This window comes from Vicia villosa, linkage group LG4, assembly GCF_029867415.1.
Source record: "Vicia villosa cultivar HV-30 ecotype Madison, WI linkage group LG4, Vvil1.0, whole genome shotgun sequence".
Lineage (NCBI taxonomy): Eukaryota > Viridiplantae > Streptophyta > Magnoliopsida > Fabales > Fabaceae > Vicia > Vicia villosa.
The window spans coordinates 193,632,444-193,658,495 of NC_081183.1; the positions used below are offsets into that span (position 1 = coordinate 193,632,444).

At 35.9% G+C, this 26,052-nt stretch overlaps 2 protein-coding genes across 2 annotated transcripts; one reads left to right on the top strand and one right to left on the bottom strand.

The window, feature by feature from the left end:
* The first annotated feature begins 16,590 nt into the window (after window positions 1–16,590).
* On the top strand, window positions 16,591–22,409 carry LOC131596573 (protein DA1-like). Its single transcript, XM_058869270.1, has 12 exons — window positions 16,591–16,970; window positions 17,097–17,244; window positions 17,331–17,421; window positions 17,504–17,642; window positions 18,192–18,312; window positions 18,434–18,517; window positions 19,251–19,370; window positions 19,497–19,709; window positions 20,079–20,135; window positions 20,930–21,048; window positions 21,621–21,679; window positions 21,875–22,409. Exons 2-12 carry the CDS (start codon window positions 17,143–17,145, stop codon window positions 22,189–22,191), a joined length of 1,422 nt encoding a protein of 473 aa, XP_058725253.1. The 5' UTR covers window positions 16,591–16,970; window positions 17,097–17,142; the 3' UTR covers window positions 22,192–22,409.
* Window positions 22,410–22,587: 178 nt separating this feature from the next.
* Window positions 22,588–24,706, bottom strand: LOC131596572 (lysM domain receptor-like kinase 4). Its single transcript, XM_058869269.1, has one exon. The coding sequence runs from the start codon at window positions 24,636–24,638 to the stop codon at window positions 22,719–22,721; it is 1,920 nt and encodes a 639-aa protein (XP_058725252.1). The 5' UTR covers window positions 24,639–24,706; the 3' UTR covers window positions 22,588–22,718.
* Window positions 24,707–26,052: the final 1,346 nt, after the last annotated feature.

Sequence of the window (26,052 nt, forward strand, 5' to 3'; positions counted from 1 at the left end):
AAGATTCTGAGCTTTGAATTTAAACAGAGTTTCAGCAAGTTAATATGCGTTGTTTTTTTCAGGATCGTTAACCTTGCTTCTCATCAGAACTTCATATTTATAGGCGTTGAGAAGATGACCGTTGAGTGCATTTAATGCTTTGCGTGTTCCGTACAGCATTGCATTTAATGTTATACGCTTTTGTCAACTACCTCGAGCCTTGTTCACGCTGTGTCTACTGACGTTGCCTTTAGTAGCTTTAACGTTCCTTTTGTCAGTCAGCGTAGTCTGCCACCTGTACTTCCTTCTGATCTGATGTTTGTGAATACGACGTTTGAATATCATCAGAGTCAAACAGCTTGGTGCATAGCATCTTCTGATCTTCTGATCTTGAAGTGCTTCTGTTGCGTGATACCATCTTCTGATCTTCAGTGCTTCTGATCTCATGTTCTTCTGATGCTTCCATAGACCCATGTTCTGATTCTGCTTCGACCATCTTCTGATGTCTTGCCAGACCATGTTCTGATGTTGCATGCTGAACCATTTGAGACACAACTTCTGAGCGCTGAATTATGCGTACTCTTTATATATATTTCCTGAAAGGGAAATTGCATTGGATTAGAGTACCATATTATCTTAAGCAAAATTCATATTATTGTTATCATCAAAACTAAGATAATTGATAAGAACAAATCTTGTTCTAACATATTTTTCTATGTGACATTTGTTCTCTTTATTTGTCGTTATTATGTCATTGTTGTTAGCATGATTTTCACCGCAATTGTTTTGGATTGGGCGATATTTATTGCCTTCAATCCAATGATGGTCATTGATGGCCATACACCACTTTCGTTCAGGGATATTATGTGAGAATATTACGTTGCGAGAGCTCTATAAATTATTCTTTCATTTAGACCTTGAATTTTCCGGGGATGGAGTAAATTATTTAACCTTTTCAAGTGAAGTGGAAGGGTTGCCAATTTTTCTTTTTACTTAAACTCATTATATTCTGTTGGTTTAGATAGATAGAAGATAAATATAACTACCAAATACCTTATGGGCCAGCTGTAGATACATAAATGACTTCTAATAATCATTATGTTAACATGGAGTAATTTAGATCACCTTCTATTTACTTTGAGTTGGCAACATATAACCCTATGACCTTTTCACGAAAGTTGGATACTTCAAAGTTGTAGGCATTCCTTCAATTGGGGATCATATATATGACAAGTACCCGTGTTGCTCCTCCCTTTTGAGGCTTTAGAAAGGAAATTTTTGAATCAGTTGGTTGTAAAACTCGTTCAATTACATCATAGTTTTTGGCCAACATCTAGACCTTTCAACTTCTCTGTATTTATTTGCAAATACTAAAATGAGTTAATATTTTCTCTTTGATTTAGGAGGCTGTTAAGTCTAACAACCCTTAGGGACATGTCTATTTTAAATGGTCATCCAAAGTCTTTGAGGATTTTATTAACTCTCTTAAAAACTTCAAATAATTTTATAATTTTTTGGCTTAAAAGGTGCAATGCCCGCAGACATGCCCCAACTTTATTTTTTTGCGGGCTAGGCCATGGTTTTGAACCTGCACCCTCAACTATGTCGTGCCATGGATTGCTATGACCTGGAGATTGAAGATTCATTGTCATCAAAGTCACACCTTAAGATGGGAATAGGCCAGATCAGCCTACAGGGCTCTATAGCCTAGCCTATTTAAGGCTAGCTCAGTTGTAACGCCTGTTTTTAATTTGCGTATTTTATTTAATTATGTCATATTGTGTTATGTGTTTTATTTAATTAATTATGTGTTAATTGTATGCTTATGAGATGTTTGTGCTAATTGTTGGGTTTTAGTAATAAATAAAATAAGTTAGAGAAGCTTTTAGTTATTGGGCTTAAGATAGCATCGGTGAGTGTAGGGTGTTATTTAAGGCCCATTAGTAATTAAAAATATAGTAAGGTTTAACTAAAATAAGGGTTTTAGAGGATTATAGATTAGAAGCTCATTTTCACAAATTGAGAATAGAATAGGAGAGTGAAGAGAAGAGAAAGAAGAGAGATTGAAGTTTATAGAGTTGGCTTCAATCCAAACCCAAGGTAAGGGTGTGATTCTTTCATGCTAAAGGGACGTATGATGATGTTTTGGGTGGGATTTGATTGTATGATTGTATCCATGGGATTGTGCGTAGAACTTAGGGTTTATGAACAAAATGCATGAATCTTGATTTGGAAATGTGTTTTAATTGATGTTTGATGATGGATAATGATAGATTTCGTGTTTATACATGTTTAATTGCTGATTAGTAATGATTTTGAGTGTTGGAAGTGATGTTGTGCAGTTCTGTTCCGTCTGTTGTTTTTCTCCAAAATCGCACTTCCGCTAAGCTGAGCTAGTCCGCTAAGCGGATGCTGGCATTTTTGAAAATGAAAAGAAGGTTCGCTAAGCGGAGCTAGTCCACTAAGCGGAACCTGTTTGGTGGTTCACTTCTGTTTCAGTCTGCTTGAAGCGGGGTTATTGAAATTTGATTTCCATAAGCGCGCTTGAAGGTCACTAAGCGAACCTTGTTGTGCAAAACTTGTTCAAACTTTGAAATGATGTACCTTTTGAACCATAACTCCTTTCTATATACCGTTTGAACCTTCGTGAAGCTCTAATTAATGTCTTTCCTTGGTTTATGCTATGAATATCTTTGGAAACTCTTTTGGACTCTTATTCTTGAATTTGATTGTTGTTGACGTTGTATTTTCGGAATTGATTATGTCATTTAAGTTGATCATGTCGTTTAAGTGGACTATGTTGTTTAAGTCGATTACGTCGTTTAAGTGTGATTGTGGGTGTGTGTCATACCCCAAAATTTGCCCATACCATTTCCCATATGCAATTTCAAAATCAAGACATAAAACTCCAAGTATCTCCAAATAGGCCCATACTTCTTTGATCCAAACATGATTCTAATCTTATTAGAAGACTCATGGCCCAATCCCATGCCATTTTATTATTTATTTTATTTATCTTGGTTTTTTAATTCATTTTAAAATTCAATTTAATTAATTAAATAATAGAAAATCAAAGATTTGATTTTTAGGTCTATTATGTGATGAGAATATCAGGATAATTAAATCAGATTCTGTGATTAAAAATATTGGGAAGAGAATATTGAAATTGGACAAAAAAAAATTAGAAAGATTGGAGGCATATTTCAATCAATTCTTCACAATTTGCAAATCAAGATTCAAGTAGATTCTATCCACATTTGTTTACCCTAATTCCTGTAACTATAAGTATGCAACTTGGACAACGCATTAGGGGACTTTTTCGGACACGATTTCTGCAGCCAAATACCACAACCGAAGCACAAAAACTTCAAGAAATCTCAGAATTCGTTTTCCAATTTGTAGGATGATTCAAGGGTTCTTGTTGGTCGATTCACGTTCTTAAAGCACAAGGGAAGCTTCCAGGATTGATTTCGAGTCTCGAAGCATCACAATTCGCGGCCAATAGCATCACGGTTTTGCTTGTTTTCGTTTTACTTTGATTGCGACTCATCATGCATCATAAATTGATTTCAATTGCATAATTGTGTTTCTCTTTATGTTTACAATCTTTCTGTGCAATTAATTCGATTTTGGTTGTGTTTTAAGAGTTATGCCATGGTTAGGGTTCTTGAGGTCGAATTTGGGAATTTTCTAATCGAGTGAAATTGGATCAAATTACTGGTGCAATTGCGATCACAGGTTGATTACGAGTTAAACCATGGCTTTAGATTGGATTTATTGTTATTATTTTGTAGTTTTGAAGTTTCAGGGGCTATGGCTACGCGCAATAACCGTGGGTATAGGTCTGTTCCGTTTTTTTAAAAAAAAATCAAGGTTGAAGAAGACAACCTGCTGGGCGCGCGTTTTGACAGATTTGAACGTTTGTTTTTCTTTATTTTTAAGTCGTTTGAACTGTTTGACAACTTGTTGTTCTAGCACAGGTGGTGAAGCGCGTATGCTCTTAACGTTAGTGACGTCGGTTCGAGCCCCAGCGTCACGAAGTTATTTTGTTGCTATTTTATTCTTTACACTTGCTTGTTGATCCAGTACACCACCTTCGCAATCATACGCGATGCACCCTCAAGTATTAGCCATCAGATCACAGTGATATTAGATCCAACGCTCTGAAGCGAACAGTCCACCGTGCACCTCTTCAAGCGTATTGCACAGGAATATTAACGCTAAGTTCCTCCACTCTTCTTTTTTTGTTTTTATTTTTATTGTTTTACTTCTTTAAACTTTTAATAATTATTTTTATTAATTAAAATAGAAACTCCTTTAAAAGAAATTATTCTTTTCAAATCAAAACATTTTTAAAAATAATAATAACAAGTTTTTTAAAAGACTAGTTTTATTTAATAATTAATTTAATTTTTGATAATTTTAATTAGTAAATTAGGAAAATAATTAGGAAAAATTATTTTATAATAGTTAAATTAGGGTTTCATAAAATTAATCAGGATTAGCCATTTTTTTTCTTTTAATTAATTGGGTTGAAAATCAACAATTAATTTATTTTTGATTCTATTAACCATGGCTAACTTGTGCCCTAATCAGGGTTTGCCACGATCATTCCCTACACTGAAATCTGTTCCTTTATGTAATTTTTCAGGGTAATTATCATACGACTTCCGACTACGCGCCACGCCTTTCATAAAGCTAAGTCCCGATTAATTTTATTATTTCTTTTATTTTTAATACAATATTATTTTTCCTTCGTTCTTTTAAATATTCGTTCTGCCCTGTTAATGAAGAATGGTCATACACTCACTGCTTGCTTCTTCGGTCAATTCTCAGATGGTCAGAGTCAATGCTTCATACACGAGGCAAATCTTTGCCCATCAACCTTCCAATCGAAGCTAAGTGTTTTTACCCTTTTCTCGTACTTTTACTTTTGTTGATTAGGGTTAACCTTGTTTATGGCTGAACCGATAATGCATTCACCCCTTTCTGTTTATTCTTTCTTTTTTTCCAATTTTCAGGGTTTGTTGATTGCCAAAGCTACGAGTACTGGTAACCCTAAACCCTGATATTTCTTGCTTTTATTATTACTTGTATCAAACCCTGATTAAGGGATCCACTGGTTTCATTGTCCCCTCTCCCATATTACTGATGCTTTTTATTATTTGCATGGCTAGTAATTTAGGGAGTGATAACCTCGAATTAAACTTAGAATGACTAATTACAAGACAAATAACTGAATCGAATCACGTGATTGTTGTACACACGCACCCTTTTGGGGTAACCCTCTCTGTTGCCTGTTGCCTTTGTGTTTTTGCAGAATAAGCTATGTCCCTCGAATTTGAGGATACCTCAGCCATGCTGCCTCGATAATTAAAGGTCATACGACCCTAAATGATGCTGCCTTCGATACACAATATGACCTCGACCCTCCGAAGTTACCTACGAATAAAGGCTGAGGTATCTTCTGGTTGCCTAACGAAAAATGGCTTATTCTGATCCTTGCCTTAGACTACCTGCCCCTCTATGGCATGGGACAGTCTTATGGCAAAGGATGCTTCGATGACCCTTCAACCTCCAAACGAAAGGCTTCCTGCCTTCTTATGGCAAGGATAGACCCTTTCATTCTGAAAGGCTAAAAAGAGACCTATCATCTGAGTTTAAGGTAATTGCCCCTAATTGCCTTGCAATGCTCAAACTTTCATTATATTCTTTCTCATAATTTTTCAAAAGGGCTACGCTCATTTACGAGCTAAAGTCCGTATCTCTTTCATCTACATTTTCTAAACAAACGAGCAAGCAAAGCAATTAAGAGCCCATGGAAAACCATGGATGCAAAGGGTGCCTTACACCTTCCCTTTGCATAAATTACCCCCCGAACTCAGATTTTCTTTAAAAAGGTTTTTTTTCTGTTTCTTTTTGCCTTTCCGAATTTGTTTGGATAAAATAAAAGTCGGTGGCGACTCTTGCTTACCGCGACATTTCGATTGATAAAAAGTCAGTTCACCGTATTACAGAACTGGCGACTCTGCTGGGGACTTTTTCGATAAAAGAGGGGTTACCTTAAAAGTTTAGGATCACTTAATTGTATTCTATTGTTTGCTTTGCTTGCTTTATTTTTCAGGGGCGTTTTGGGAATTAACTGAAGGACGAATCCTACACCCGGATTCAAGTACATCTAAGATAGGAAGTGGCATAGTCATGGCGACCTCCTTCATGTATGTGGAGGATTGGTCAATATGAGAGTTCACGCTTAAGTTAGGCCTCTATGGGTGTTTGCATGCTTCTCTTGTATGAGGGAGGTTCGTGCAAATGTCCGTGGGTGAGTCGGAGCTTAAGGACCTTTAGTTACCTTTAACCCATCCTGACTTTTAGGAACGTAGTGGGGGGACTACTCTTGATGTATGTTGAGAGCATAGTCGCTACCCGATACTACAACTCAGATAGGTTCTTCCTCAAAGTATCATTGCATGGTATGTATGTATCATGTTCGAGGGTGCTTTAGGAGGGCTGACAATTTTGGGTAACTCGGTAGAACCCGTCGCTGAAATCTCCTTATCCATAGAAATACCCTTGGGAAGGACACCTGATCAGACTCCATGCAAGCCTTAAGCCAAAAATTGTGTGACTTGTGTGACTTGTTTGTGTTTACTACTAACCTTCATTTCCTCGCAGGTTTTATCGAAAGGACTTGTTTGTCCTTACTATTTCACACTATGCCTAATGAACTGCATTCGCATGACATCATGACATCATGACATCATAAGCATAACATGATTTAACTAACCCTTTCAAGGATCTTAGGAATTTAGGGCGCACAATTTCAGGTGCTCGTATCAAGGGCTGAATTCCTATCTTGGGGCAAGGGGATTTATTTTCCTCTGGCCATACGTCTTCCAATTCAAAGACTCAGTACTTATAAAGGGGCAAGAGGATTTATTTTCCTCTAGCCATACACTTTCAAATTCAGAAGTATCCCGAATCAGAGGCTATGACCCACTGGATATGGTGAGCTCGATTCCCATCAGAGAATATCCAAGAATCAGAGTTCTTCAAACGAAGAAGCGACCAAATCATTTTTAAACGTTGCTAACTAAATTTCTAGAGATCCTTGAAAATAATTGCATCTGCATTCATAACATTTCATCACAGGTTTCCACCACAGGTTTCTCACCTCCTCGCTGTTTATTTCAGCATCATGAATCTCGAGCATTCAGTCAAAGATCTCCAAGCTCAAAACACCGAGTTCCAAGCCTTGATTCTGAATTTGTCCAAGGGGCAAGAAGAGCTGAAAGCCATGTTGACTAAAAATAAGAAGAAGAAGAAGGGTAAGAAGACTAAGGTGAAAAAGCTTGGACCGATCTTGCAACTCAGGGATGCTGAAACTTCTGAAGACAGTGACGAAGATAAGCAAGATGATGATGCTAGTATCAAAACTGAGGCAAAAAGCAACCATGATTCTGCCAAACCCTCTAAAGAAGAACAGGACTATCACCATGAGGATGAACATTCTGATGACAAATATAAGCTGCTTGAAGAACGTATGAAAGCCGTGGAAATTCAGAAGATACCTGGACTGGATTTTGAAGAACTAGGACTCGTTCCTGGAGTCATCATTCCTCCAAAATTCAAGACTCCCGCCTTTGCTAAATATGATGGGGTTTCCTGTCCCAAGTTGCACTTGAGATCATATGTAAGGAAGATTCAACCTCATACTGCTGATAAGAAACTCTGGATCCATTTCTTTCAAGAGAGCTTATCTGGAACTCAACTAGAATGGTATTATCAGCTGGAGGGTGCCAATATCCGTACCTGGGAAGATTTGGTTGTTGCTTTCTATAAGCAATATCAATATAATTCTGACCTCGCACCGACTCGCATGCAACTGCAAAGCATGTCTATGGGACCCAAGGAAAGTTTCAAGGAGTATGCTAAAAAATGGAGAGATCTAGCTGGAAGAGTCAAACCTTCCTTGGCTGACAGAGAGATGGTAGATATGTTCATGAATACACTGACTGGCCCTTTTTATAGTCATTTGCTGGGAAGTTCATCATCTGGATTCACTGAGCTTATACTGACTGGGGAACGTGTTGAAAGCGGCATCCGAAGCGGTAAAATTCAAGTGGCTACATATTCTAATACCGCAAAGAAAGCACACAATGAGAGGAATCAATCCAATACTGTGGGATCAGTCCTAGCCTCTAATCAAGTGTTGGTACGACAAAAGGGCAACCAGCGTAAACAAGGCGCATCTAAAAGACAATTCACAAAAATCAACATAACTTTGGCTGAAGCGTTACAACAGTTGCTGAAAGCAGGGTTGATTACTTTAAAGGATCCTCCTCTGAAGCCTAATACTGCGTCTCATCAATATAACCCTAATGCAAGGTGCGCTTATCACTCCGACAGCATTGGACATGACACTAATGATTGTTGGCCGTTGAAGAACAAAATCCAGGATATGATTGACGCTGGAGAAATTGAGTTCGACGCTCCTGCAACCATGCCTAATCACAACAGGAGTGCTAATACTGTGGATGGCTAGAAGGGTGGACTTTAAGATCATTAGTTTTACTTTCAGTTGCAATTCCTTTTTCTGTTTGTTTAAACATTTGACTTATGATAGACATTATTTGTTTTAATAATCATCATCAGTGCATTGCATATGTTTGTCTTGAGTAATTTATCTCGCTGTCACTCTTTTTAAATTATGTCTTTACTTTGCATATGTTTTGTGTTTATTCAACTCCTGCTAAGCTGTAAGCCTTTTGAGGGAGGATGACGAAAACAATACCGTAACCTCATACAATATGCTTTTGAACGGACTATGTTGACGATGTACAGGCATTGTTTCAATTCCTAAACAGTGGAGATATAAGGATGTTAATCCCTCGTCAACCCCTTTGAGCCTAAGAAGTAGAAGTTTCTTTCTTGTACTAATTAAAACCCTTGATCATAACATGGGGCAGGGTAGTTCTCACTTAATTTGGTTGTGCATTCTAAGAGAATCATTCAGTACACCTTTCAACAAAGGTTTCAGTCACAAACGTTCAACCGCACACATCAAAAAGTGGGAGATGTCAATCAAAAGCCAATAATGGTTCATCAATCATTAAGCAAGGCAGTCAATATCTTTCAAAAAAAAATGATGAAAAACATATATACAAAGAAAAGCCTGCTAAGTCAAAAAATCAAAAAGATGACTTAGGCAAAAAAAATCAAGGCATCCCGCTGACTGTAAGCTCAAAATAGACAGTTCAGGCAAAAGTTAGGGATATCAAAAGATGAAAACAGAGAAGTCAATAAACTCCCGAACAACACAATGTTGTGACTACCAAAAAGAAGAAGTGACTGCCATATCAAAAATTCTCTTTGCTTGTGAACCATCATCATTACCAAAGGTGCAAATCCAAAAGTCTCTTGGAACCTGGATGCATAAGTTGAATTGACTGAGTTTAGGACTGAAGATCATCATGAAGAGGGGTGGGTACAAATAAACTTTGAGCCTTTATCCTTTGTTTCTTAAACCGTGAACCAAGCCGCGTTACAACCCTTAAAAGTCCTAACTGAAGCATGGTTAGTTCGAAAGCATACTGTCACCAAAAAGGTATCCCGACTCCTTCCAGTTTACCAAAGATGCTGAGTTGATTTTTACAAACGTCACGCTGTTACAAATATCATGTTTTACAAATATCACACTTTTACATCTCTTGTTTTAATGTTTTTCAAAAACTCAAGACAGACGTATGCATTGCATCTCATGAATGCATTATTAAATATATTCTGCTACATAATTTCAAATGTTAGCAACAGAAAGAATTTGCACAGGGTACAACTAATGACTGAAAGTTATCCCGACAGACAAAATTACTCCAAGGAAGCCATGTCTCTTACGTATACAAGGGGCATGACATGTTTCGTCCAATCAATCTGGGGCAATCAAGTCAAGATTCTGAGAATCTCTCATGGATGCTCGAACAATCAGGGGCATGCATCCAAGCATATCTAAAGCTACTCCCCAATCAACGTGAGACATTGTCATGAGCCTATGATTACTGGGGGCATATCGCCCATAGTAAACATCTCATAAAGTCCTCGCGAGGCGAATCTTTCCAAAGTTCCTGCTAACTGGGGCAAATCTATGCAAGTCCAAATTCAACTCAGTGGCGTGTCCTGAATCAAGTAGTAAGTTACTATGATACTGGGGGCAACTTTCAAGACACCCATGTCTCCCCACAGAGCCAGGTTCACAAAACCACCTCCCCGCAGAGTAATCATTAAGAAGACATCTTCAAACATATTCGTCTCAACAAAGACATGACTCCCCAACAGAGTTTACATCTTCCGCATTACCGGTCATCCAATATGTTGCTCTTCTCCAACATGGTTTATCTCTAAAATCAGGGTACATCAAACTACTAATTATCCCCAAGCAGAAACCATAAATCACCAGCTAAGCATCTTCAAGACAAGATCCGACAATAAAATCACAAGGATATAGAGATTTATTTTCTCAATCAGGACAACATAAACCATATTCGCATATCATATGTCATAAACATATTCATACATTGCATACATCACTTCATGCAAGTTTCTCATTTATTTTGAGAATCCCATCTCATTCATTACATGCATCATGACATTGCATACTTTGTTTTCAGGTTCCGCCTCGACAATCATTCCTCTCAGATATAATCGAGCTGGAAATTCATTCTGACAAGCCTTTTTACATTCCAAAACTTCGTCAAATAACTCATCAACCCTAACAAACAAACATTCTCTATCAGATATGGTCTAATATACGACCCGTTCCGGTATTCTTAATCAGATATGGTCTAATATACGACCCGTTCCGGTATTCTTAATCAGATATGGTCTAATATACGACCCGTTCCGGTATTTTTAGTCAGATATGGTCTAAATGTATGACTCGTTCTGGCATTATCCATCAGATATGGTCTAATATACGACCCGTTCCGGTATTTTTAGTCAGATATGGTCTAAATGTATGACTCGTTCTGGCATTATCCATCAGATATGGTTTAATGTATGACTCGTTCTGGTATTCACCTTCAGATATGGTTTAATGAATAACTCGTTCTAATATCCCTCCTCAGATATGGTTTAATGTACGACTCGTTCTGCTCAGACATGGTCTAAATGTATGACCCGTCTCTCTCATCACGAACAACGCTAACGCGATCAATCTCTAACAAATACTTCTCAAACACTCCAAACCGAATCTAATACATGATTTGCTGGATGGCATCTTCAAAACCATCTCCGACAAAAGTCCCTTCTTCAGCTAGGGCAAATTTCTTAGTATTCTAGTGTTCAATCACCTTCTACCTTCAGATACCGACTGGCATACAAACCACTCTACATCTTCAGGTCTAAGATAATTGAACAGGGGCAGCTGTCATACCCCAAAATTTGCCCATACCATTTCCCATATGCAATTTCAAAATCAAGACATAAAACTCCAAGTATCTCCAAATAGGCCCATACTTCTTTGATCCAAACATGATTCTAATCTTATTAGAAGACTCATGGCCCAATCCCATGCCATTTTATTATTTATTTTATTTATCTTGGTTTTTTAATTCATTTTAAAATTCAATTTAATTAATTAAATAATAGAAAATCAAAGATTTGATTTTTAGGTCTATTATGTGATGAGAATATCAGGATAATTAAATCAGATTCTGTGATTAAAAATATTGGGAAGAGAATATTGAAATTGGACAAAAAAAAAAATTAGAAAGATTGGAGGCATATTTCAATCAATTCTTCACAATTTGCAAATCAAGATTCAAGTAGATTCTATCCACATTTGTTTACCCTAATTCCTGTAACTATAAGTATGCAACTTGGACAACGCATTAGGGGACTTTTTCGGACACGATTTCTGCAGCCAAATACCACAACCGAAGCACAAAAACTTCAAGAAATCTCAGAATTCGTTTTCCAATTTGTAGGATGATTCAAGGGTTCTTGTTGGTCGATTCACGTTCTTAAAGCACAAGGGAAGCTTCCAGGATTGATTTCGAGTCTCGAAGCATCACAATTCGCGGCCAATAGCATCACGGTTTTGCTTGTTTTCGTTTTACTTTGATTGCGACTCATCATGCATCATAAATTGATTTCAATTGCATAATTGTGTTTCTCTTTATGTTTACAATCTTTCTGTGCAATTAATTCGATTTTGGTTGTGTTTTAAGAGTTATGCCATGGTTAGGGTTCTTGAGGTCGAATTTGGGAATTTTCTAATCGAGTGAAATTGGATCAAATTACTGGTGCAATTGCGATCACAGGTTGATTACGAGTTAAACCATGGCTTTAGATTGGATTTATTGTTATTATTTTGTAGTTTTGAAGTTTCAGGGGCTATGGCTACGCGCAATAACCGTGGGTATAGGTCTGTTCCGTTTTTTAAAAAAAAAATCAAGGTTGAAGAAGACAACCTGCTGGGCGCGCGTTTTGACAGATTTGAACGTTTGTTTTTCTTTATTTTTAAGTCGTTTGAACTGTTTGACAACTTGTTGTTCTAGCATAGGTGGTGAAGCGCGTATGCTCTTAACGTTAGTGACGTCGGTTCGAGCCCCAGCGTCACGAAGTTATTTTGTTGCTATTTTATTCTTTACACTTGCTTGTTGATCCAGTACACCACCTTCGCAATCATACGCGATGCACCCTCAAGTATTAGCCATCAGATCACAGTGATATTAGATCCAACGCTCTGAAGCGAACAGTCCACCGTGCACCTCTTCAAGCGTATTGCACAGGAATATTAACGCTAAGTTCCTCCACTCTTCTTTTTTTGTTTTTATTTTTATTGTTTTACTTCTTTAAACTTTTAATAATTATTTTTATTAATTAAAATAGAAACTCCTTTAAAAGAAATTATTCTTTTCAAATCAAAACATTTTTAAAAATAATAATAACAAGTTTTTTAAAAGACTAGTTTTATTTAATAATTAATTTAATTTTTGATAATTTTAATTAGTAAATTAGGAAAATAATTAGGAAAAATTATTTTATAATAGTTAAATTAGGGTTTCATAAAATTAATCAGGATTAGCCATTTTTTTCTTTTAATTAATTGGGTTGAAAATCAACAATTAATTTATTTTTGATTCTATTAACCATGGCTAACTTGTGCCCTAATCAGGGTTTGCCACGATCATTCCCTACACTGAAATCTGTTCCTTTATGTAATTTTTCAGGGTAATTATCATACGACTTCCGACTACGCGCCACGCCTTTCATAAAGCTAAGTCCCGATTAATTTTATTATTTCTTTTATTTTTAATACAATATTATTTTTCCTTCGTTCTTTTAAATATTCGTTCTGCCCTGTTAATGAAGAATGGTCATACACTCACTGCTTGCTTCTTCGGTCAATTCTCAGATGGTCAGAGTCAATGCTTCATACACGAGGCAAATCTTTGCCCATCAACCTTCCAATCGAAGCTAAGTGTTTTTACCCTTTTCTCGTACTTTTACTTTTGTTGATTAGGGTTAACCTTGTTTATGGCTGAACCGATAATGCATTCACCCCTTTCTGTTTATTCTTTCTTTTTTTCCAATTTTCAGGGTTTGTTGATTGCCAAAGCTACGAGTACTGGTAACCCTAAACCCTGATATTTCTTGCTTTTATTATTACTTGTATCAAACCCTGATTAAGGGATCCACTGGTTTCATTGTCCCCTCTCCCATATTACTGATGCTTTTTATTATTTGCATGGCTAGTAATTTAGGGAGTGATAACCTCGAATTAAACTTAGAATGACTAATTACAAGACAAATAACTGAATCGAATCACGTGATTGTTGTACACACGCACCCTTTTGGGGTAACCCTCTCTGTTGCCTGTTGCCTTTGTGTTTTTGCAGAATAAGCTATGTCCCTCGAATTTGAGGATACCTCAGCCATGCTGCCTCGATAATTAAAGGTCATACGACCCTAAATGATGCTGCCTTCGATACACAATATGACCTCGACCCTCCGAAGTTACCTACGAATAAAGGCTGAGGTATCTTCTGGTTGCCTAACGAAAAATGGCTTATTCTGATCCTTGCCTTAGACTACCTGCCCCTCTATGGCATGGGACAGTCTTATGGCAAAGGATGCTTCGATGACCCTTCAACCTCCAAACGAAAGGCTTCCTGCCTTCTTATGGCAAGGATAGACCCTTTCATTCTGAAAGGCTAAAAAGAGACCTATCATCTGAGTTTAAGGTAATTGCCCCTAATTGCCTTGCAATGCTCAAACTTTCATTATATTCTTTCTCATAATTTTTCAAAAGGGCTACGCTCATTTACGAGCTAAAGTCCGTATCTCTTTCATCTACATTTTCTAAACAAACGAGCAAGCAAAGCAATTAAGAGCCCATGGAAAACCATGGATGCAAAGGGTGCCTTACACCTTCGCTTTGCATAAATTACCCCCCGAACTCAGATTTTCTTTAAAAAGGTTTTTTTTCTGTTTCTTTTTGCCTTTCCGAATTTGTTTGGATAAAATAAAAGTCGGTGGCGACTCTTGCTTACCGCGACATTTCGATTGATAAAAAGTCAGTTCACCGTATTACAGTGTGCATCGTTGAGTCTTATTCATTGCATTGTTTGAGACGGCCCTTGTGGCAATTGTTTGAGACGGTCCAATAGCAAACTGTTTGAGACGGGAGTTTACTCCAATGGTACCACATGCATTTGCATTGTTCGAGTTGCATAAGTGAAGTTGTATGTTGAGTTGTAATTGGATGTTTGTGTGTGCATGACATAAATGTTTACTTGTGATGAGGTGATGGTTGTTTCGTTGATCATATGTGATAATTGACTATGTTTGCCTTAATCGAACTTGATATTATTGCTGTTGGTAAGACGTTGAGTGATGTGAATTGTTGTATGTGATATGTGCCGAGAAGTGGTGACCAATATATGATTAATTCTCTGCTTTGAATGTTATCATACGTTTCTTTATAATGAATGATATCTCACCCCTTCTGTTTGAATGTTACCCTCTATTGGTAACGTGCAGGTATTGACGAGGATTAGTCTTGTGCCTTATAGCTCGAGTCGGTGTGTCGATGCTCTGATACGTAGCACTCGGGAGATGTTGGATTACTTGCTTATGTCTTACTTCTTGTTGTTTATCTTTTTTTTGGATTTCATCATTATGTTATGTTCAAATTTGTTGGATACATTGTGCCATGTTGGCTTTGATGTTTATGATTTGTATTGTTGTTGATATTTGATGAGCATGATATGTGAATGTGACATTAGTTGTTTAAATGTGACGCCTCGAATCATTTTGTTCGAATTGTTTTAAGATTCTGCACTCTGATTCTCCTGTTAATTGCAGGATAGATTTGGGGTGTTACATCAAGTCAAACCTATTTGATAAAAAAGTCAGGCTTAGGCTTTTTTTTAAAAGCTTATTTAATTAAATAAGGCAGACCTAAACTATAAAAAAAACTATGAAGCCTTATATGCCGACCTATATTTTCATATAAATAGTCTAAATAGGCTGACTTATATATGCATATAGTTTAAAAAAGAGGTTAAATAGGTTGACATATATATATATACACATATATATTAGAAAAAATGATGAATATGTTGGTCTATATATGCATATATAGGTCGACTTATAAAACTTCTTAAGTAATATTGATTAATTGAAAACTTTAATGATAAACAAACTTTTAAATAGATTTTCAAGTTAGAGTAACTTTTAAAAAGGTCAGGCCGGACAAAAAAAAAGAGAGTCTATAGTAGGCCTAAAAAAAAGAGAGTCTATAGTAGGCCATAGACCTGACTCAAGCCTTATAAGTTTATTGTAGGTCAGACTCTTTTTAAAACCTAATTTAGCCTATTTTCACCTCTAATAACACCCATTTAATCATAATGTCATTTAATCTTTACCTTATCTCTATCCTTATGAATTTTTGTAACATAGCTAAATCCTTTACATTAGTCCTTTAATCTTTTACCTTTTCTCTATCGTTATGAATTTTTGTAACATAGCTAAATCCTTTACATTAGTCCCTATTAAATGAATTTTTCCTAGAAATGTGTGACCTATGTAATTTGTTGATAGTTGAGACTATTGTAATGGAAATCTTTTTTATTCAATAAAATTTATGCGTAATGCTTTATTCAATAGAATCTAAATCGTATACATGTGCTTAAATGTATTTATATGCGAATTAATTTTTTGTATTTTTGCTTACATTTGAAATAGAGGAGATATTTAATAAAAAGTTATAAAAATTTAGTTAATTGATAGTACCAATTTTATTACTTTGATCTAAATTTAAATTTAAAATCTCAGCAGTTTTATGTATACACGAGTTTTAGGTTTTCTCAATACTTTAAAAATTTAGAAATCCAATTAAATTTATTTACTTGAATTTCCCAAATCCAACTCTCTTCAACATTTCTAAACAATCAAGGTATTTTAGAGTAACTTATTTTTGTAAACAAAAAATGAGATAATAATAATAATAATGGATATTAGTTAATTCGTTGACGATACTTGTCTTTGTTCTCTTTCCTATCTCAGCGCATTAGAAGGAAGTAAGTAATCTTCAAATATTTATACACCTAACCCCGTTTCCTCCGCCCATAATAATAAACTAATTCATTTTATAAACTTCTGGTTTTCACTTTCACATACAAACTCTCTCTTTCACAGAACAAGAGAGAAAGAAAAAGAAGCAGAAGAAGGTGTGTGTGTGAACAAGGAGGACCCCACACACACCTTGTATTGTTTTTTCTCTCAATCAAATCTCCTCCTAAATCAACAAATTAATTAATTAAATAATTAATCAATCTTTTTAGTACTACTACTTTTCTTGAAATTAAATTTGACTTTATAATCGCGTGCACTTCTACTTTTCCCTCTTTTTCTGCAATTCTCAATCATCTACGACTCGTTGCGTTCTTACTCGTTTTTGAATCATTCGTCTCTCGCTGCTTCAACAGGTTTGTTATTACTACTTCATAATTCAACCTTTATTTCTATATATAAACCTGCAAAACCCTCGTTTCTGATGATGAATTTTCAGGATTTTTGATTATTTTACTGTGCTGTTGATGTTGAATTTGCAGGAAGGAACTGTTATTCTATGAATTGAACATATAGATATTTGATTTTATGGGTTGGTTTAGTAGAATTTTTAAAGGCTCTGACCATAGGGTTTCTGAAGGGCATTACTATAAAGATGATCCTGGTTATTACTTGCCATCAACTTCAGGGGTAATGAAATGGTTTATGCAATTTTTGATGGTTTGGATTTTTTTTTTTTTTTGAGTTATTGGATTTTAGGAAATGTTTGAATGTAGGATGTTTGGACTGAGAACGGGAATGAAGATATAGATCGCGCTATTGCGTTGTCGCTTGCGGAAGAAAATCAGAAAGCGAAAAATGTAAATGGTGAGTGGGATTAGATAGATAGCGACAAGTCACAATTAGTGCTGTTCTGTATTTATGAATATTTCTGTTTATCTTGTTATAGACCACAAGTCACAGTTAGAAGAAGATGAACAACTTGCCAGAGCTATAGAAGAAAGTCTAAATTTGGAGTCACCTCCCAAACATGGAAATGATAACAATACAACGTATCAACCAATTCAGTATTTCCCGATGGGGTACAGGTATGAGTTTGATGATAACAATGTGCATTTCGATTCCCACTTATTTGTGCTGGTGCTGTTGATTTTATGATCAAGGATATTATTTGTAGGAAGGGGCTGGTGTAACTGAACTAGAATGTAACTTTTTCGTTTAAAAACGGCTAGAATTTAGTTTACGTCGTTCTTCATCCTTTTTATTCTTTTCAAATACCTTGTACCGAACATTAGCTGAATGAATACTGCTGGAATAAAACTAATTTACAGTTGTTAAGATATATGTATATACTTGATTCACATAATCGGAAAAGGCGTGGTTGTTATTAGTATTGTTTTTGTAGACACTCTTGATCATTATTAGATGAATTTATGAACAAATAACCATGTGGTCCTACAAATTAAGTTCCATATTCAAAGAAGGAATAATTTTTGTATCAAGTACATCATCATGTTCAATGCTCATATGATGAAGAAATTACTCTCTTCTTTCAGTTTGTTATTACATTAGAATATCAACAACATATGTAATGCAGACACAACTGTAGATATCTAATCTAATTGTTTACATAATAGGATATGTGCTGGCTGCAATACTGAAATTGGTTATGGGCGATATCTAAATTGCTTAGGTGCATTCTGGCATCCTGAATGCTTCCGCTGTCGTGCTTGCAACCTACCTATCTCTGATTATGAGGTGCAGGAATTTCCTTTGATCGGTCACATGGCTCATTTTAATGGTTTCATTTTCATAACTGGTGTTTAATCTGTACTTAGGGTTTTATTGGTTTTAAATGTACATATCTTTGCTTTTGTAGTTTTCCACGTCTGGAAATTACCCTTACCATAAAGCATGCTATAAGGAAAGCTACCATCCAAAATGTGATGTCTGCAAGCACTTCGTAAGTATTTCACCTCAAACAACTTTTACATTCCTGCTTATTATGCCTACCATAGATTTTCTTCTCCCTTTACTATTTTTCATCTTTTTTTTATGTCATGTTTTTCTCAAGGAGTGTCTTTGTGAGTAATGGCCATGTTTAAACGCATCAAATGATACCTGTATTGAAGTAATGCTCGATGAATACTTGGTCATAGTATTTATTATAAAATGATAAGCGATTGTCACATTATGTGTTAGTTTGTCAATGACTAGTTAGAATATGGAAGTTGTTGTATCCTCAAAGTTTGTGGTTCATGTTCTTGGTGATGTTATCTCTTTCAATTGTCGCCCAGGCCCCAGTGTTGTTAATAGCTGCTGTAGCGGCGGCATAGTGCTATATTGTAGCAGAATTTGAACAAATCCCTATTGTTCTGCCATACATTATTCAGTATAAAATATTCTCCAGTAGTGGCACTATTGCAATGTTGTGCAGTGGAATTTAATTAAACCGCTATTTTCCGTGATTGACACCGCAAGCAAATGATCATGACTCTAGTAGAAGGTGCTACCAGCATCACCCTGTTTCTTCAAAATTGTGGATATTGTCTGAATCGTTCATGATATTCATAACTTTTCATATATTACAACTTCCAATTAAATAAAGGAATGCTCATTAGTTTTCACTTTGACTTCAGCTTTATATCTCATGGCCTGTTGCTGTTAATTTTTGGTAATATATATCTTTTTGACAGATTCCAACAAACCCTGCTGGTCTTATTGAATATAGGGCACACCCATTCTGGAACCAGCATTATTGCCCTTCACATGAACATGATAATACTCCTCGCTGTTGTAGCTGTGAGCGAATGGAGGTCAGTCCAACTTAGTATTTTTATATAATCAAATATTATTCACAGGCTTGCATAGGGAAAGATGGATGAAATTGTATGGTGCAAAGTAAAAAGAATGTAATGACAAAATTCTGTCTTTACATGCAGCCACAAGGGACAGGATATATTGCCCTTAAGGATGGAAGGAAACTCTGCTTAGAGTGTCTTGATTCTGCTATCATGGATACTACCGAATGCCAGCCCCTTCATGCGGATATACTAAAGTTCTATGAAAGTATAAATATGAAACTGGATCAGCAAGTTCCTTTACTGTTGGTTGAAAGACAAGCACTGAACGAAGCAAGGGAGGGAGAGAAGAATGTGAGTGAAAGCACATTTAACTTGTTTGCATTGAGTATTTAACTTGTTTGCATTGAGTATAACTGATAACTTGATTATAGTCAATTGTTACGAGGAACTATTTTTGTGAGTTTCATTTTTGTTATTGACAACTTTTGATATGTTAATTACATAATCTATCTACTAAATGATTCAATTTAACATGCACACATGATATTAGAAATTTAAGACAAAATGGATACAAAATACCTTCAGATTTAAAAGCCTAACCTCTGTAATAAGTAATACTTCCTCAGTCAAAATGCTTTAAAATACAAAATTCTATTTCAACTTATTCACAATTAATTGAAGTGCTTTTCCTCAATCTTATCTTACTCTTTATCTTTGCAGGGCCACTATCACATGCCTGAGACCAGAGGACTCTGCCTCTCTGAGGAACTCAGCACTGTAAGATTTTCTCTTATGTTCTGCTAACATGTACATAGTGTGATGACTATTTTTATACAAGAGTATGACAAGTAAATCTTGATCGCATAACCATAAATCCACGACCAAAGATTAAACTTAATGGACATAGGGTTTTATGTGACACAAAAGTACCACTCATGCTTAAGGGAAAATTTTATCGAACAACAGTAAGACCTGCAACGTTGTACAGGACAAAGTGTTGGACGGTTAAGGACCAACACGAGAGTAAAATGTAGCAGCGATGAGTATGTTGCGTTGAATGTATGATAGTAAGACTAAATAGGATAAGATTAGAAATGACAATATTAGAAAGAGTTTTGAGATTGAGCCTACAGTAGAAAAGATGGTGGAAAATATGCTTAGATAGTTTGGGCATGTAGAGAAAAGACCTGCAGATTCTGTTGTAAAGAGAGTGGATCAGATAGAGAGGAGTCAAACGACTAGAGGTATAGGAAAACCTAGACAAACAATAAGAGAAACTATTAAGAAAGATCTTGAGATTAGTGAAATGGATAGAAACACGGTGTTAGATAGAACATTATGGCGGAATTTGATCCGTGTAACCAACCCCACTTAGTGTAATAAGACTTGGTTGTTGTTGTTGTTGTAATCTTGATGATTTATAATAAGATATAATTTTCAAGATTAATTCTTCTCACTCTTATATATCTCATTTAATATAACTCGTGTACACATATACTCATACTACATACCCATATAAATACCAATAGTTAGCTATATATTTATGCTACACTGCTTTTAAACTTGATCAGATTTCTAGACGACCCAGACTTGGGACAGGAAATAGAGCAATGGACATGAGAGCGCAACCATACAAACTGAGTTCACGCTGTGATGTGACAGCAATTCTCATTCTATACGGTCTTCCAAGGTAACTAATGTTTTTGTTGGTTTTACAACTTGTATAACATACACAGGCAAGAAAGAATCCATACAGGATGGAAATACCAGCTAGCAACAGCACACTGAACAGAATCATAACATTTAGCTTATATGTAGTTGCTTAGCCTGTTTTACCCAGATAATATTTTACGTTGGGCATAGGCAGTCTTTTACTTGCTAAACAACTTATATCTGCTTACTTAATATGAAAACTACATGGCTGAATAAACACAAAGGTGCTAAAAGCTGCAAAACTGTAACTTGCATTTGCTTCCCCCTTAGTATCCATGGAGTTTAGCTTTTGTGAATGAGTTCTTGAAAGAATCTGTGTTCTTTTGCAGTTAAGAAAGGAAGTTGATATTAGATTATATAACAACTCTTCCTTATTAGGAAAGATTCTCTTGGGTATATTTGCATGTTTTTTTAAAACTTTTGACTTTCGGAGTAGATCATTTTGTTAAAAGCTTTTTTTTCTTATCTAATTACATCAACATCTTTGTTTCCGTGTTTCTCTCAGGTGAATCATTTTATGCATGTATGTAATTCTGTTTTTTTTCACAGGTTACTTACGGGATCAATTCTTGCACATGAGATGATGCATGCGTGGCTGCGGCTAACAGGTACAATATGTTTGTCGGTTTCATTTTATTGTTATTCATCTACAAAGTGTTGCAGTTTTGAGGTGTACATTTTCTTGTTTACAACATGTGAGCAATCTATTCACTTTAATAGTTGCGATTTGTCGCATAACATCAAACCCATTTTTATTTCATTGGACGTGTCTCAATTTTATGCCAACTGCTGTATATATGAAGGTTTTCGGACTCTTAGTCAAGATGTTGAAGAAGGTATCTGTCAGGTTTTGGCTCACATGTGGTTGGAGTCTGAGCTTTCTTCTGCATCAGGAAGCAATGTTGTATCAGCCTCATCCTCATCTGCATCATATACATCTAAGAAAGGTAAAAGACCCCCTTTTGAGAGGAAGCTTGGGGAGTTCTTCAAGCACCAGATTGAATCAGACATTTCCCCGGTTTATGGAGATGGATTTAGGGCAGGTCAAAAAGCAGTTCGCAAGTATGGCCTACAGAGGACCCTTCACCATATCAAGATGGCGGGGAGTTTCCCATTTTAAGTATAGATATCTCCCATTTAACTGATTGTTTCTCATTCTTTTTATAGATAAAGCCTGGCCTGTTATTGAAAACAGCAGCTTAGGTACTTTGGCATTAGCGTTGTTGCAGTGCTGATTTTTTTTGAACTTGTAATTAATTGATACCTTTGCTCATGTATTGATTACATTCATATGATTTTTTAAATATATTTTAATCACACGAGTAATTATTTGTATAATCACATCTCAACCTCTCTGCAAATGCCCAAAAATAAGAGAGAAAAATACAACACTTTGGTAGCAATTTTTCGCTTTCAGCTATTTTTTGTTTCAGGGCATCCTTAAACTTTATTCATATTATACTAATATCGGAAAACAGGATGCTATTTTTGAAAAAAAATAAATAATACTGACTGATATAAAAAAGAACCAATGTCATTGGAGTATAAAATATGTATAATGTATACAAAATAACTACAATAGCAACACTTTGTCAACAACAAAAAAACAGCAAAATCAACATATCAGTTAGCCAAAACTCTATCATTTCACCTCTCCAGGCTTAGGTTGTTACTGATAATGGGTGCTATACTTTGTTGCATATCATTTGCCTGTATTTTCATTAAATTGGAGACTACCTCTTCAATGTTTGGTCTGCTTTCTGGTTCTTGGGTCAAACAGGCTAGACCCAGTTTAACTAGCTGCAGTGCACTTGCTTTCCTACAGCTTTCAATGAGGCAAGGATCAATAAACAAACTCACTTTCTCTTCTTCATTCTCTTCGCCAATTATACTTTCTATGATTTCGTAAAGCATTACTTCTCTTCCGTCTTGTAGGGTAACAGAATCTTTGCCAGTGATCAATTCCAACAGCACCACTCCAAAGGCATAGACATCCATTTTGGTACTGACTACTCCTGCTTCCAGATACTCGGGAGCTAAATAACCGGCCGATCCTACAACATGTGATGTGGGACAATCAGAAGTAACCATACTCTCTGATTCTTCAACAAGTGCAAATTTTGCTATCTTGGCTCTTAAATCCTTGTTTAGTAGAATGTTTCCACTGTTTATGTCCTTGTGTACATAGCTAGGTTCTGTGAAGTTGTGAAGATATTGAAGTCCATTGGCAATATCCACAGCAATCTGTATCCTCCTTCCCCAACTTTGGTGCTCTACAGAACTATTCTTGCTAAGCCATTCCCTTAAAGATCCATTTTCCATGTATTCATAAACAAGATAGATGCAAGCTTTGTTTTCACAGTAACCCTGCAGCTTTATCAGGTTGAAATGATTGATCCTTTTCAGCAAATTGACCTCTTTAGAAACATCTCCTCTCATTCTTTTAACAGCCAAAACTTCCTTGCCATTGTTGAATACACCGCGGAATAAAGAACCTTCGATTCTATTCTTTGAACTAAAATTCTCAGTTGCCTCTTTTATTTCCTCAAACCTATACACTTTGGAGAGATGTTCAATGATCGCTATTTCCTCACGAATCTCTTCTGAAAACACCTCCGTTTTTTTCTCACCTCGCGCACGTCGCTTAGACAACCCTACTGATCTCTTTCTTAGCAAAAACAGAACCAGCACAAACAAGAAGGCACACAGAACCAGCACCGAGGTGGTTAAAGCAATGGGGAGTGTTTTTTTCTTTGACTTGCACTTTTTGAGGCTGCAATCTTGAGGGATTGGGGGATCATTAGCAACTATGGTTGTTGGACTCCCCGGTTCACTTGGAAAAGGAATCAGAACAGTTGTGAATGGATAAAGTACTTGAGTTTGCGAGGAAAAACCATTAGCATCAATTAGATTACCTTCTGTTACATTGAATCTAGTAGCAATATTTGAAATGTTATCCCCCCAGGTTACCGAGTATGTGAGTAAATACTTGGTGCCATTTGTTTTCTGATGATATGTTGGACAAGCGCATCGAAGTAGAACCTGTAACTCCATTCCTGGATGCAAATCAAGTACCCCATATGGATTCGCACGCATCAGAGAATCACATGTCGTCAAACCCTGGAACGTATCGTTTGCTACTGTGAAATATGTCGGGTTTTGACCCAATACATATTTCGTTTCAGCTTGATAATAATTATTGGTTAAACAAGAGCAGTTCACAGGAACAATAACCTCTTTACCAGGCGGGAAAACTGTCAGCAAAGTGGCACCATTGATTCGGGCGAGCTCTTTCGGGTTTGATGACGTGAGGTTGGAAATCGCGTTGACGGAGTTATAAGGAGTTTTGGATCTGAAGCTCAGAAAAGCCATGCAGGATTTGTTGAAGCCATTGCAGGTGTAAAGAAATGCGGGCGAAGGTCCCGTATCATCGCTATTCTCGCAGGTGAATATCGAATTTCCTGAGTAATTCTGTTGTGCCTTGGTTTTTAATGAAAGAAAAATGTTCAGTATGAAGAAAATGAAGTTAAACACAAAATGATTCATGGTGAAGTTATTTTTCTTCATGAAAATGAAACTTAAGTAGTGACTATATCAGAGAATAATGCATCAAAACATTAGACTAAGCATTAATATATCAGAATAGCGTGTGAGAAGTTAAAAAGACATAGTCTAAATCATTATATTATACTATGATGTTCATTGTATAGGCCCACAGATTCTAGTATCTTGGTCTGTTAGTTGTGTTTTGCAAATGGATTATATAATTGGATTTTATATATTTAAATTTAATTGACCAAGTTTTGGGTTTACGTCATAGATTAAGAATATTCTGGAAATTCTTTTCATATAAAGAATGTGTGTATTAAAATATACAGCCACTTGAATCTGGTTATGAAGGAATTAGTGTTATCATATTTTTGTTCACATTAGGTCTTACCTTACTGATTGGACCATGTTGTATTTTATTCGAGAACTGATGGTTAATCGATTATTATATCATATAGAATGATTAAGCTGCTGCTTTCTACTGCCTGCTTCTACTGTCATGATACAATCCGGCTTTTCTTCATTCCCTTTTTGGTTGTTGGAAAAGATAACATATATAGTATATATATATAAATCTGAATTATGAAGCTTCATATAATTGATTAAGTTTGAAGTGGAAATGATAAAAATATGAAACCAAATAAGTCAATAGCATTGAAGTATACGTTATTAGACCCAATCAAAATTTTAACTGATAGTTAGTTAGTATGTTATTGTTGTTATTGTTAGTTTGGTAAGTTTGTTTGAGCTGTTACTAGCTATTTCATTTATTGATATTTGTGTGTATTTGGTCTGAAGTGGACCTGAGGGTGATGTATGGAGTTGTTCGGATTTGGGATGTCAACTTCGTTTGGGGTCTTAAAGATGAGGAAATTTTCTTCTGCGGGGACAGGATGGGGAACAAAGTCTTCCCGAAGGTATTTCGGGAACAGGGGTGGCGTAAATATCTCCCGCTCCGTGGAGTTCTTGCCCCGCCTAAAATAGCATAATCCTTTTCGTGCTACTTTTCTTTATCTATGACTCAGTATTAAAACTTAAAATCTTTTGGGTTAATGGTCAACCTTCAATAGTTCCCAATATCAAGGGGATTATTTGAAAACCACCTAGAATTTACTTGATTAAATGTTATAATAACGCTGGAAGTAGAGGTTCTTCGACTCATTTTTCTTGCGGTGGTATCTTTAGTGGTCAATATGCTAGTATTTTGGAATGTACAGTTTAAAAATTCGTTACACTGCTTAATTTAATAGTGAGTTTATTGGTGTTGTGATGGTCTTTGAATATGATTTTAATAAAGTTTGCACTCTTTTGTGGTTAGATATTGGTCCCAATTTGTAAATTTAGCATTCAAATTTAACACCATTTTTCTTTGCACGCATCTTCGAAATAGATTTCTCAATTGCATTAAAACCACCATAAATATATTTTATTT

Excerpts from the sequence above, each read along its gene's own strand:
- LOC131596573 (XM_058869270.1), top strand. The coding sequence starts at position 17,143 with ATGGGTTGGTTTAGTAGAATTTTTAAAGGCTCTGACCATAGGGTTTCT. Across the intron at positions 19,710-20,078 it reads CAAGGGAGGGAGAGAAGAAT|GGCCACTATCACATGCCTGA; the intron begins GTGAGTGAAAGC and ends TTATCTTTGCAG. Across the intron at positions 21,680-21,874 it reads TGCGTGGCTGCGGCTAACAG|GTTTTCGGACTCTTAGTCAA; the intron begins GTACAATATGTT and ends GTATATATGAAG.
- LOC131596572 (XM_058869269.1), bottom strand. The coding sequence starts at position 24,638 with ATGAAGAAAAATAACTTCACCATGAATCATTTTGTGTTTAACTTCATT.